Below are 11,877 nucleotides of genomic sequence, written 5' to 3'. Positions count from 1 at the left end.
GAAAACTTATCAAAAAAAAGTTATGGCCTCTCGAAAAGTGCCATAAAATTAGTAAAAAATTTGACAAATCTCTTCGTACATCGACTTTTAAGTGCCTAAAAAAGCTGAAAACGCAAGATAATCGGCCTGTATATAATGATAAGTTGGTCAAATTTCAAATTTTTACTAATTTTAAGCCATTTTTCGAGAAGCCATAACATTTTTTGGATAAGTTTTCAAGAAGTTTCATAATGAAATTCGGTGTTTTCAGACAATTTTAGTCCAATAAAAAAATTCGACTACACCAACTTTAACCGGAAAGTGATCTTAAATTCTCAAATCAACACTGACGCATAGAAATTTAAATTTTTAATCAGACTCTGAATAGTCAGATTTTATTCACCTGTCACTCCAATTTTTGATCAATTTATTGCCAAAGCCAAAATTTTCTCTGATTTACAAATTAATATTCTGCAATGAGTTTCAATGTGACTTCACTGCAAAACGATTATTATCTGAATCTAAAGGATCATATAGACTTTTCAGTTCCATTTTGGTATATTCCATATCTAACCTCTATTGGTTTGATTTCACTGGTGCTCAATAACGCTGTGTTGTTGCTTATTATATTTAAAAGCGAGAAAATTGACAATTTCAAGTATTTTTTGCTTGCTCTGCAAGTAGGTTTTTCTACGAGACACCAGGAAAACTGAAAATCTTTATTCAGGTATCATGTATGATGACCGACTTCCACTTGAGCATTCTGTGCCAGCCAATGATTTATCTACCGATTTGGACAACCAATTGTCTTGGGGTGGCAGCTTCCGCAGTCTGGTGCAACTCTCTGATAGTGAGCAGGTAGTCACAGATATTAATTTAAAAAATTAATTTTTACAGGCTCTGGAGCAGGGCTTCAACACTTTTCAATATGCCTGCTTGCTCTTCTGCTTTATGCGGAGACACCAGACACTTGCAAAAATCATGAACAAACATGTTATCCCGGCTACCGCGTTTAAGTGTCTAATGATCACAGGATTCTCCTTTTCCCCACTCGGATCATTCTTCTGGTACCATGCTGGAATAGCTGAAGATCTGCTACCAGGCTTTGTAAATCTGGTAATAATTTGCATCGGGGCTGGGCGGCAATTGCCGTTCGACAAATTCGGCAAATCGGCAAACCGGCAACTTGCCAATTTACCGGAAATTTCCAATTCCGGCAAATTGTCGACTTGCTGATTTGCCGGATACCAGATTTGCCGGAAATGTTTAGAGGGATTTTTATAAGACGGAAGCACTTAAAACTTTCCATTTTTGAATTTTTCCCGTTTTTTCTACATATTTTCATAGAATATGCGTACTTCTCAAAATAGATATAGGAAAATTCATATGATGCGTTTAATTTTGAAATTGAAATTCCAAACAATAAGTGCAAAACCAGAATTTGCCGAAAATTTTCGGCAAATTACCGATTTGTCGGCAAATTCGGCAAATCGGCAATTTGCCGGTTTGTCGGTTTGCCGGAAATTTTAAATTCCGGCAAATTGCCGATTTGCCGAAAATTTCAATTCCGACAATTTGCCGATTTGCCGATTTGCCGGAAAAAATCGTTTGCCGCCCACCCCTGATTTGCATAGTTGGCCTCTCACGACATAAACTATTTCAGACATACCCAGAATTCAAGGCTGAATTCTCAAACCTTAAGAATTTCACAATACACCAACTGAATATATACATGTTTCTTGTCGGAGTATGTGGGTTTCTGGGGATCTTTGGCGTGTTCCAGGTGATTGCTATGACAACAGTGGACACTATGAAAATGTTGAAAGGAGCGCGGAGAACAATTTCAGCGCAGAGTTATAATCGTCAAAAATCTGCGTTAAGAAGTCTGACAGCTCAATTTTTGGCCTCCACTTTAATGGTTCTACCTGCATCTTCATTCTTTGTTATAATGACCTACCCGATAAAATATGGACAGGGTAAGGCTTTAAGGTTGATGAGTCAATATGAATTTGTCTCAGATATAATAAACGTGTCTATGGCAATATTTGCTACCCGATCTTCTGTGAACGCGGTAATCTTGGTCGTGACTACGCCTCCGTATAGGGCATTTTTGTTCGGAAGAGTTATGTCAAATCGGCAGAAGCCTTCTACAGTTGTGGTATCAATAAATCATACTGCTTAATTTGATCGTTTGGAATGCAAACTAATATTTAAAAAAATCGTGACTGGTCCCTCTGGAATGTTGCTCATCAGGACACCGAAAAAACCCAACATTGCCAGAACAGCACAGCTTTGACTGGGATTTGGATAGCGTTAAATTCGCTTTGCAAAAGTTGAGAACTTTTGAATATACTATATTATCTTTTCCATGTGTGTCGTTGGTGTAGTTGGTTTTTTGTCGGGATCTTTGTTGTGTTCCAGGTTATAAGAAGAAAGTAATTCATGATATAATTTTTTCGAAATATTCTCATACATTCAAAATACAAACTTGAGACACTAAAAATATTATAAATTTAATTCAATGGAGGGTAGTCGGCGGGGTTGAGAAGCAACTTGCGGCATGTTGGACACTTTCCCTCTTTATTGAGCCATTCGGTTACACACGGCAAATTAAAGTTTCATCTTATTAATTGTACAATTTAAATCATCCAACTCAGCAAATGGGTCAGCAACTGATGGGTCAGAAGGAGTCTCAATCTGAAAATCAAATGTCGGAAGCAGGTACTATTTGTTCACTTACTTGACATTTATTGTGAAGAATGATAACATTATTGGGCTCTTTTTGGTCGTCTGGTTTGCATACTTTTTCAATAAGTCCACAGTATAAGTAATACCACTGCAATTTTAACCAATTCCTTTTATATAGTTTTCAATCGAATTCTTTCCAAAAGCAACTTCTCACCTGCTTCTCCTTAAGATTCTCGTATAGCCAATCAGCAAATTCGCAGAATGCAGCAACATTAACAGAGTCTCCTTTGTCATCAGTTATAACAAAACAAAAAACTTCTTTTTTGGAATATTTGCCCCGCTGTGTTATCATTCCATGAACCTTATAAATAATCTTGGGAGCATTGAGTGTTGCAATCGGAGTTACAAAGTTTGTAGCTGAAATGTATTGGAAGTTTTTTCAAAGACCCTACCGTATATAAAAAACAAACCGACGGTTGTAATCTGGATCTGAAAAGTCAATGATTTGCCACAATTATGTTGTTTTCTCACTTACTTCTGCTATATTATTGTTGAAGATCACACAATCGTGGCCTGTGCGATTTGGATATCTTTTGTCATGATAATCAACTCTTCCACCACGTACATAACAAGGCTGAAAATCTGAACAGTTGCAAAGTCATCACAATAAACTGACCTGGCCCAACTTGAGTTGATCTTTGCAATGTTTTACAACTGCTTCTACTGTTACAATACATTTAATCGAGCATCCTAACGAGTCGGTGAGCAGGAAATGAATTCCATTGCCATTTTTGTTTTCTTGAAAGTATGTCACTCGTCCATATATTCTAAATTTCTGAATGTCCGGAGTGAGTGATGGAATAGGGGTTAAGTCTTCATCCATTTTTTCTAATATTATTTGGTATGTCCTTAATTCCTAAATAAAATTTTTAAATTTTACGTCAACAAAAAAAAGTAAGAGAAAGTGAAAGTACATAGGAACATTAAATGCGTTTCATTTATAGGAATTTTTATCTTATCAGTTAGCAAACAATCTTCGGGGGTTGGATTTTATAATAGGCGGAGCATTTGTGAAAGTGACTTTTTTATTTCACGGGCATTTTGTAGTAAAACGCCGAAAATTACTCAAATTTTACTCAGATGAAATTTTAATATTGAAATGTGCACCTAAAATTAAAAACTTACAATTAATATTGATTTGATTTATTTTCAACATTAAGAGCCAAAAGGTAATTCATTAAAAGGTAGTACAATTTAAGGTTTAATGAGAAAATAAATTTATAAAACGAGACAAACCCAGCAAGAGTTCATCTCGAGTGTGGGAAATGGGCGAGGTAAGAATTAAAAAACAGAAAAAAAGAAGAATAGAGAATAAAGAATTATAAAGAAAAGGTAATAAACTCGAGATCACATAGTTTCAATACCGGGGAATGTGAAGATCGAGAAAGTGAGAAATTGGAAAGGAGAGAGGAAAACCGGGACGTTTTTGAAAAGATTATTCCAAATGGGAACTGATTGGGCGAAAAAGTGAGCGGTGCAACTGTCCTTTCTAACGAGAATCATAGGGTGCCTATTAGAGCTAGCGAATGAGACAAATTGATTAAGCCTAGGGAAGTGGGAGGATCCAGTGAGGAACCTATAGAGTAGTTTCATTTGAGTTTTAATTCTAGTGTGTCTGGTGGAGAAAAGTTTCATTATGCTAAGTCTATCTTCATAAGAGGAGAATTTAGTATTACATCGTTGCAGAACGCGCTTGGTAAAGTGTCTAAGAGGTTTCTCAAGTTTAGTCGAGAGCAATGAATTGGGGGAAGGAGAGTAAACCTCCGCGCAGTAATTTATAATTGGAGCCACATAAGTTTTGAAAAGAAACCCGTAGAAGTGAGGTGAGTTGGAAGAAAATGCGAACTAACTTTGGCAATGTGGGCCTCAAATTTAAGCTTGGGATCGGTGGCAAGACCTAAGTCGCGAACAGTAGAAGAGGGGATTATGGGAACACCATCAACTGTGTATGAGTGGTTGGTGTTTAGGGAACCCAGAGAGAGGGAAGAAGATTTTGCAGGGGCGAGGGGCAGCTCATTCTTCTTGGACCAGCTAACAATAGTGTCGATAGATTGTTGGATAATTAAAGGGTTGTGATGATAGATTTTAATGTCATCCGCAAAGCAGGAGACGTTTATAGAGTGTTCAAGATCAATCAGTAAGTCGTTTATGAATAAAATGAAGAGGAGAGGCCCCGAAACGGAACCCTGCGGGACTCCTGAAGAAATGGGGTAGGTGTTTTTAGATAAAAACCTATTGATTTTTACTGAGAACGTTCTTTGATTAAGGAATTCTTTGAACCAAGAACAAGTGAGGGGGTCTAATCCAAATGTAGCAAGTTTTTTGAGGAGGATCGAATGGGAGACTTTATCGAACGCCTTGGCAAAATCGAAAAAAATTATATCAAGTTAATTTTTCTGCCTAATTATAGAGTGATAGAGAGTAATGGAGCGCACTAGAGAAGAAGGACAGCTTCTGAGTTGTAAAAACCCATGTTGATGGGGGGAAAGTAGATGGGAAAAATCCGTGCGGATTCGGGAGCAGATGATGCGTTCCATTACGCGCACAAAGGGGTCCGTCAACGAAATGAGTCTGTAGTTGTGAGAGGATGAGGGATTACCCTTTTTGAGAATTTGGATGATTATTGCCTGTTTCCATCGGGCGGGAATAGTAGATTCAGCAAATGATTGATGGAATATTAGAGAAAGAGGCAGCGCGAGCGGGTTTTGTAAGTTTTTAATTCTAGGTGCACATTTCAATATTAATTGTAAGTTTTTAATTTTTTTAAATCCAATGATCATAAGACACTTAAACGCGGTAGCCGGGATAACATGCTTGTTCATGATTTTTGCAAGTGTCTGGTGTCTTCGCATAAAGCAGAAGAGCAAGCAGGCATATTGAAAAGTGTTGAAGCCCTGCTCCAGAGCCTGTAAAAATCTTTTTTTTATAAGATTAATATTTGTGCCTAATAATTGTGACTGCCTGCTCACTATCAGAGAATTGCACCAAACTGCAGAAGCTGCTACCCCAAGGCAATTGGTGGTCCAAATCGGTAGATAAAGCATTGGCTGGGTTAAAATGCTCAAATGGGAGTCGGTCATCATACATGATATCTAAAGAATTTTCAGTTTTCCTGGTGCCTCGTAGAAAAACCTACTTGCAGAGCAAGCAAAAAATACTTGAAGTTATCGATTTTCTCGCTTTTAAATATAATGAGCAACAACACAGCGTTATTAAGCACCAGTGAGATCAAACCAATGGAGTTTAGATATGGAATATACCAAAATGGAACTGAAAAGTCTATATGATCCTTTAAATTCAGATAATAATCATTTTGCAGTGAAATCACATTGAAACTCATTGCACGGGCTACTCTCAAGAAGGTATTACAAAAATCAAGAGAACTCAATATCCATGTCTATAATTTCAGGTAGTGCTGGGCTCCCCGGCAAAGCGATCGGCGGTGCTGTGGATCAACGACGAGGAGCACAACTTCAAGTTCGGTTTGGTTACTGTTGCCAAACTACAGATATATTTGCTCCATTTTCAAGGCATTTGTGAAGTTTGGAAGCTGAGTGAATTTGAATTTCAGAACGCTTTGAAGTATGTTAAACTAAAATTTAAACCCTGCGTTTAATAAATATTATTCAGAAAAGTCCTGCTGGCCAAACTGGCCAAAACTCCAAGCCTAGATGTTTTATTTGTAAATTCAAATGAATTTTTGATTCTTATCAGATATTAAACAGTTTCTTTATTTGCCATGTTGCCGAAACATTTTATTACCAAAGAATAAAGACCTTGTTGATTTGGAAAAAAGGTTTTGCAATGAATTTTAATTGCGCCGTTAAAATTCAAATTTTATCAGGACACTTTTTTTTCTGGTCGGCTTCACGTCGATGCACCTTAATTGAGTTCAAAGCAGGCTGGGGTTATATCAATTATTAATGATATGAAAAGAATAGAGCCCATGGGCGGAGAAAAAATAAGTAAGAATGTCCACTGTGGTACAGAAGCTAGATGAGTGCAAACGCGCTCTACGGAACAAACCCAAATTTGTCCGGTTAGGAAATTTTCAATCAAAAAGTTTCTTAATAGAAAAGTTATAGAATTTTCTTGCGGTCATTTTTCATATGCATCGCAAACTCAAATTTGGGGTTAGTTTTCGAGATAGCAGCCAATATAGGTTTTCAGACTGAGTATCATGAACCAAGCCATCAAGTTTCTGTGCTACTGTGTGTCGAGGAATTGGGATGCAAGAGCGCTCCATCGAACAAATTCAATTCACAGACAGAATAGGAGACACATTCTCGGAAACTCACAAATAATACGGTTCAAGTATTCCGAAATTGCTCGTAAGTCGTACACCGAAACAGCATTGGAGCCGAAATGAGCTGGTCTAGTTTTCGGTTATGTTGCCTTTTCTCGTCCATTTCAGAATATGACACAAAAAAATGGGCAACTGTAAAAATTTGGCCATTCTGAGCATTTTGAAGAATTTGAGTCTACTTTGCCAACCAGGAGTAGGTGCTCTCGCAAAAATACAGCGTGGCCGGTATATGGGGATCCAAGTTGCAAACGAAAATTCTAACATTAACACACAAATAAAGTGGACTACTTTGCTTTAAAACACGCCTATAGTGCCACAATGGCTGAATAATATGACCAAAAACATTTAAAAAAGTTTTCCAAAATTTATATGATTTTTTGAAAATTGATAAAGTCGCAGTTTTCAACAAATCCCTATTTCAATTCCCGTCAATTGAATTTGTTCGATGGAGCGCTCTTGCATTCCAATTCCTCGACACACAGTAGCACAGAAACTAGATGTCTTGGTTCATGATACTCAGTCTGAAAACCTATATTGGCTGCTATCTCGAAAACTAACCCCAAATTTGAGTTTGCGATGCATATGAAAAAAGACCGCAAGAAAATTCTATAACTTTTCTATTAAGAAACTTTTTGATTGAAAATTTCCTAACCGGACAAATTTGGGTTTGTTCCGTAGAGCGCTAAAATTTGAATTTTAACGGCGTAATTAAAATTAATTGCAAAACCTTTTTTCCAAATCAACAAGGTCTTTATTCTTTGGTAATAAAATGTTTCGGCAACATGGCAAATAAAGAAACTGTTTAATATCTGATAAGAATCAAATATTCATTTGAATTTACAAATAAAACATCTAGGCTTGGAGTTTTGGCCAGTTTGGCCAGCAGGACTTTTCTGAATAATATATGAGTATTTATTAAACGCAGGGTTTAAATTTTAGTTTAACATACTGCAAAGCGTTCTGAAATTCAAATTCACTCAGCTTCCAAACTTCACAAATGCCTTGAAAATGGAGCAAATATATCTGTAGTTTGGCAACAGTAACCAAACCGAACTTGAAGTATCAAAGTTTAATAAAACATCTGCCAAAACTTCTGTTGGTTCATCACTGTAGAATTGTCAGCTAAACACAAATTTTAGAAACACATTGATTTTCACACAAGAAAGATTCAGTTTCAATAACGAATGTGTATACAAAATCCATTGGCAAAAGGGTAGAAAAGCTTGGTATAAAAGGTCCGTATTGAAGGGGGAATATACTCGTAATTGGGATTTCAAAATTGACAAATTAGCAAAAAAGGTCAAATCAAGGCATGCGACTGCTGATTCTTGTGCTCCTCGTCGTTGATCCACAGCACCGCCGATCGCTTTGCCGGGGAGCCCAGCACTACCTGAAATTATAGACATGGATATTGAGTTCTCTTGATTTTTGTAATACCTTCTTGAGAGTAGCCCGGAAGCTTGTACCAAAGATCAGATAGCAAAAGAAGTTGGCCGTCCCATTCACCACTACCAGCAGATTGGAGAGATCCACGAAGTACACCAGCATTGACTGAAAAAATTTAAAATTTTAATTTCTGTGACCCCGTCAAAGTCTAAAATCCAAGATCTTACCGGATCATTTAGGATAATCTCCATAAAATTGACCATCAACGCGGTGAAGTTGCAAAAAATGAAGAAGAACACCACGAGGATCAGGGATATTGTGTCGTCTTCTGCAATCAATATTATGAATTTTTATTATTTTTTCTACTGAATTTCTTAGGCTCCCATACCTCCATTCTCATTAGAGCTGCCCTTGGTAACTACAGTGAACACCACACAGATGTTCAGCAAGATCAGAAGAGTCAGCGGGCCGATCGCCAGGAATGTGGTGTACATGTAGGTGTAGTAGATCGCGTAATAGGCTGGATCAAGCCGGATGTCTGTCGGGCAGATTTGCATGGAATCCCGACCGTCTTCATCTAGACAGTCCACTTTTTCCAGCTCGAAGAAGTGCGGGATGTTGTAGATGAAGCAGATGAGCATGAGCACTACGCAGGTGATTTTTGCCCGTCTAAAGTTCTGTTTTACAGAGCATATCAAAAAGTAACATACCTCGGCGTGCAGTACAGCTGCTTGACACTTTCGGGTAGAACTACCATGATGAAGCAGTCAACTGCAGCAGCTACACAGAAGTAGACAGAGCTCGTCTGGAAGACAGCTGCCACCGGGAAGACGATAGGTGCTCCGATGACGTAGAGGTAAGCCAGAGCTGGAAATTTTGGAAAATTAGGTTTAGGGGCTGATTGAAATTTGCTCTGAATCGGGGAAGTCTAGCAACTCTTCCATAAAAAAAAAAGAAAATAAATAAAATCTGGCCTGTGATTTAGGGGCATGATTTCTCATTCAGATTTTCTTTAAAGGCAAGTCAAAGCGCTAGAAGAAGCCTAGAGAAGTGCCAGAATATAAGCCATTACAGATATTTAAGATTTTAAAGACTGGTAACTGAAAAAGTGTAAAACCACTATGCCTAAAATGCCCAGAAAAGCACAGTTTCGCCTAATAGGGGTTGTTCTGGAATGGGAAAATAATCGGACTACACTTGAGATCTATAAGACTAGATTATGAAATATAGGCCTAGTTCTGCGCCAATCTTGAAGGAACTTCAGATTATTGTCAGAGAAACCGGGAGCTAAAGACTAAAAAGCCTGAGAAGCTGGTTTATGTTTAAAAAAAGACTTATTCAGTAACCATATAAGTTGAGCCAAAATTTCAAGCCTTTAAACCTAAAATCGGGGCTGGGCCTGGGCACTGAAATCAAGGCCACTAGGCTTGCTTCTAAATCAAAATTAGGGCTTCCATGAGGTCCAGGCTGTCGCTGCGCCGGCTTCAAGGCTCGCAATTCGCGCCTCACTCAGCTGGGAGCCCTAACCGAAATGATTAAAAAATGCTCATTTATCACTATTAATTTTAGATTTCAGGAGTTCCCGCAAACACTTTTTCATGCAACGTCTCACCCCCACCGGCACGTACTAACTTACTCGGATAATCATGATGCCTCCAGGCCTCCAACACAAATAGGAACATCGCGGTAAGCACCAAAAAAAAGTCGGAGAACGCTAACGCTGCTAGGTAGATTGAGGTGGAATGGATCTGAAAATTATTCAAATTTACACTTTGAAATCATAATTCTGATAATGCTAACCGCCTGCTCGGGATGCAGATAGGTCTTCACGACGAGCATATTTCCGATTAGGCCTATCATTCCGACAATGGCAAGGAGAACACCGGATACCGCAAGGTTGTAGGTCTGAAGAATAATTTTCAGTTTTTTTTTGAGAGGCTCCTTGGAGCAAGAAAAAGATGAGAAGAGCTCATAAAATCTCCGCTTCTCCTAGGTTTTTATGACCCCTCACGTCATTATGTACCTGGGCTTAGACGGAACTTGAGGCTGGGCTGGATATCTAAGCCTGAATTTGATGAACAAAGTGTGAAGATTCAAGTCTAATTTAGAGTTTAACGGCCGTAACACTTAGCCTGAAGGGCCAGAACCCAAGTAAGCTTAAATGGTCATAGGATGTAAAAACCTTAAGCTACCGCCCAGGCCCATGCCTAAGCCTGAGCCTACGCCTAAGCCTAAGCATAAGCCTAGGCTTAAGCCGAAGCCTTAGCCTAGGCTTAATCCGAAGCCTTAGCCCTAAGCATAAGCCTAGGCTTAAGCCTAAGCCTAAGCCTAAGCCTAAGCCTAGGCCTAAGCAAGAGCATAAGCCTAAGCCTAAGCCTAAGCCTAGGCCTAAGCCGGAGCCTAAGCCTAAGACTAAGCCTAAGCCTAAGCCGAAGCTTAAGCCTATGCCAATGCCAAAACCTAAGACTAAGCCAAAACCCAATCCTATGGTCTAAACCAAAGCCTGAGCCAAAATCTAAGCGTAAGCCTAAGCCTATGCCAAAGCCAAAACCTAAGCCAAAACCTAAGCCTAAGCCAAAACCCAATCCTATGGTCTAAACCAAAGCCTGAGCCAAAATCTAAGCGTAAGCCTAAGCCTATGCCAAAACCCAATCCTATGTTCTAAATCAAAGCCTAACCCAAAATCTAAGCCTAAGCCTAAACCTATGCCGAAGCCTAAGCCTAACACCAACCCTAAACCTAAGCCTCAACCTAAGCCTAAGCCTAAGCCTAAACTCACCAAATATTCTGGATCTGTGGATCCCAAACAGGAATTGCAAAATATCGGTGGGGGCTCAAAATCCAAAAGCTCGATTGTTGACGGCTCCATTTTTTGGCTGAAAATTTTTTTGAAAAAAAAATGAAAAAGAGTTAAAAAATATGCAAAGATGAGCTACAAGTCAAAGAATCATCAAAAGTGGGCAAGTAGCGGGTGAATAAGGGAATGATGGAGAGGCTGGGGGGAGGAGCTAATTGAATTTCATGTCTTTTTTGTGCCCCCGTTTCCCATTTCTTTTTGTGCGCTTCTTAATGCAGTATTTATTCAGTAAGAGGTCGCAGAGTACGCAAAACACCTTGGAATACCAATGAGCTGATCCGTGACAAACCGAGGGCAAAGTTGAGCGGGTATGCAGGAGACGGGGAGGTGGAAAAGATTTTAAGGTCATTGGACGGAATTTTTGAGTTTTTGGTATCAAAATGTTCGTCTCTTTGAGAAAATGTGATTGAAAAAAGTTTCAGAGCACCCAAGTATATATTAAGGGAGTTGAAGCTGTATCAAGTTATGCGCCAGCATCGAGGTTGACGCGTTTCCCCCTCTTGGCGCATATCAACCTTCATTTTTTATATTAATTATTTTGAAGGGTTTTTGCAATTTTAAGTGGTTTTCAGTTGTTTTTCGCAATTTTTTATTATGAAAT

At 38.6% G+C, this 11,877-nt stretch overlaps 3 protein-coding genes, 2 non-coding genes and 3 pseudogenes across 8 annotated transcripts; 3 read left to right on the top strand and 5 right to left on the bottom strand.

Moving 5' to 3' along the window:
• Positions 1 to 455: 455 nt before the first annotated feature.
• On the top strand, positions 456 to 2,424 carry sri-45 (Serpentine Receptor, class I; the record flags this gene model as incomplete). The annotated part of the gene is made up of 5 exons (NM_061381.4): positions 456 to 659; positions 707 to 829; positions 877 to 1,095; positions 1,643 to 1,955; positions 1,998 to 2,424. 5 exons carry the CDS (start codon positions 456 to 458, stop codon positions 2,159 to 2,161), a joined length of 1,023 nt encoding a protein of 340 aa, NP_493782.2. The 3' UTR covers positions 2,162 to 2,424.
• sdz-24 (OB domain-containing protein) lies at positions 2,406 to 3,583 on the bottom strand. Its single transcript, NM_061380.8, has 6 exons — positions 3,344 to 3,583; positions 3,203 to 3,301; positions 3,138 to 3,156; positions 2,882 to 3,084; positions 2,720 to 2,815; positions 2,406 to 2,676 (listed from the first exon to the last, which is right to left on the bottom strand). Exons 1-6 carry the CDS (start codon positions 3,548 to 3,550, stop codon positions 2,590 to 2,592), a joined length of 711 nt encoding a protein of 236 aa, NP_493781.1. The 5' UTR covers positions 3,551 to 3,583; the 3' UTR covers positions 2,406 to 2,589.
• Positions 3,584 to 4,074: 491 nt separating this feature from the next.
• Positions 4,075 to 5,456, bottom strand: K07E8.4 (annotated as a pseudogene). The gene has a single exon. A coding segment is annotated over exon 1 (1,382 nt).
• Positions 5,457 to 5,490: 34 nt separating this feature from the next.
• K07E8.15 lies at positions 5,491 to 6,067 on the bottom strand (annotated as a pseudogene). Its single transcript has 3 exons — positions 5,864 to 6,067; positions 5,697 to 5,819; positions 5,491 to 5,633 (listed from the first exon to the last, which is right to left on the bottom strand). Coding segments are annotated over exons 1-3 (470 nt in total).
• Positions 6,068 to 6,071: 4 nt separating this feature from the next.
• On the top strand, positions 6,072 to 6,198 carry K07E8.8 (annotated as a pseudogene). Its single transcript has 2 exons — positions 6,072 to 6,089; positions 6,137 to 6,198. Coding segments are annotated over exons 1-2 (80 nt in total).
• Positions 6,199 to 8,118: 1,920 nt separating this feature from the next.
• On the bottom strand, positions 8,119 to 11,297 carry frpr-14 (G-protein coupled receptors family 1 profile domain-containing protein). The gene is made up of 8 exons (NM_061378.5): positions 11,199 to 11,297; positions 10,220 to 10,324; positions 10,056 to 10,167; positions 9,130 to 9,286; positions 8,808 to 9,088; positions 8,647 to 8,747; positions 8,471 to 8,584; positions 8,119 to 8,423 (listed from the first exon to the last, which is right to left on the bottom strand). Exons 1-8 carry the CDS (start codon positions 11,286 to 11,288, stop codon positions 8,334 to 8,336), a joined length of 1,050 nt encoding a protein of 349 aa, NP_493779.3. The 5' UTR covers positions 11,289 to 11,297; the 3' UTR covers positions 8,119 to 8,333.
• K07E8.14 lies at positions 10,633 to 10,750 on the top strand. The gene has a single exon (NR_050818.1). It is a non-coding gene; the product is annotated as an Unclassified non-coding RNA K07E8.14 (non-coding RNA).
• On the bottom strand, positions 10,633 to 10,750 carry K07E8.13. Its single transcript, NR_050817.1, has one exon. It is a non-coding gene; the product is annotated as an Unclassified non-coding RNA K07E8.13 (non-coding RNA).
• Positions 11,298 to 11,877: the final 580 nt, after the last annotated feature.

This window comes from Caenorhabditis elegans, chromosome II (genome assembly GCF_000002985.6).
Source record: "Caenorhabditis elegans chromosome II".
In the NCBI taxonomy this organism is placed as follows: domain Eukaryota; kingdom Metazoa; phylum Nematoda; class Chromadorea; order Rhabditida; family Rhabditidae; genus Caenorhabditis; species Caenorhabditis elegans.
This window is presented reverse-complemented; position numbering and strand designations above follow the sequence as displayed.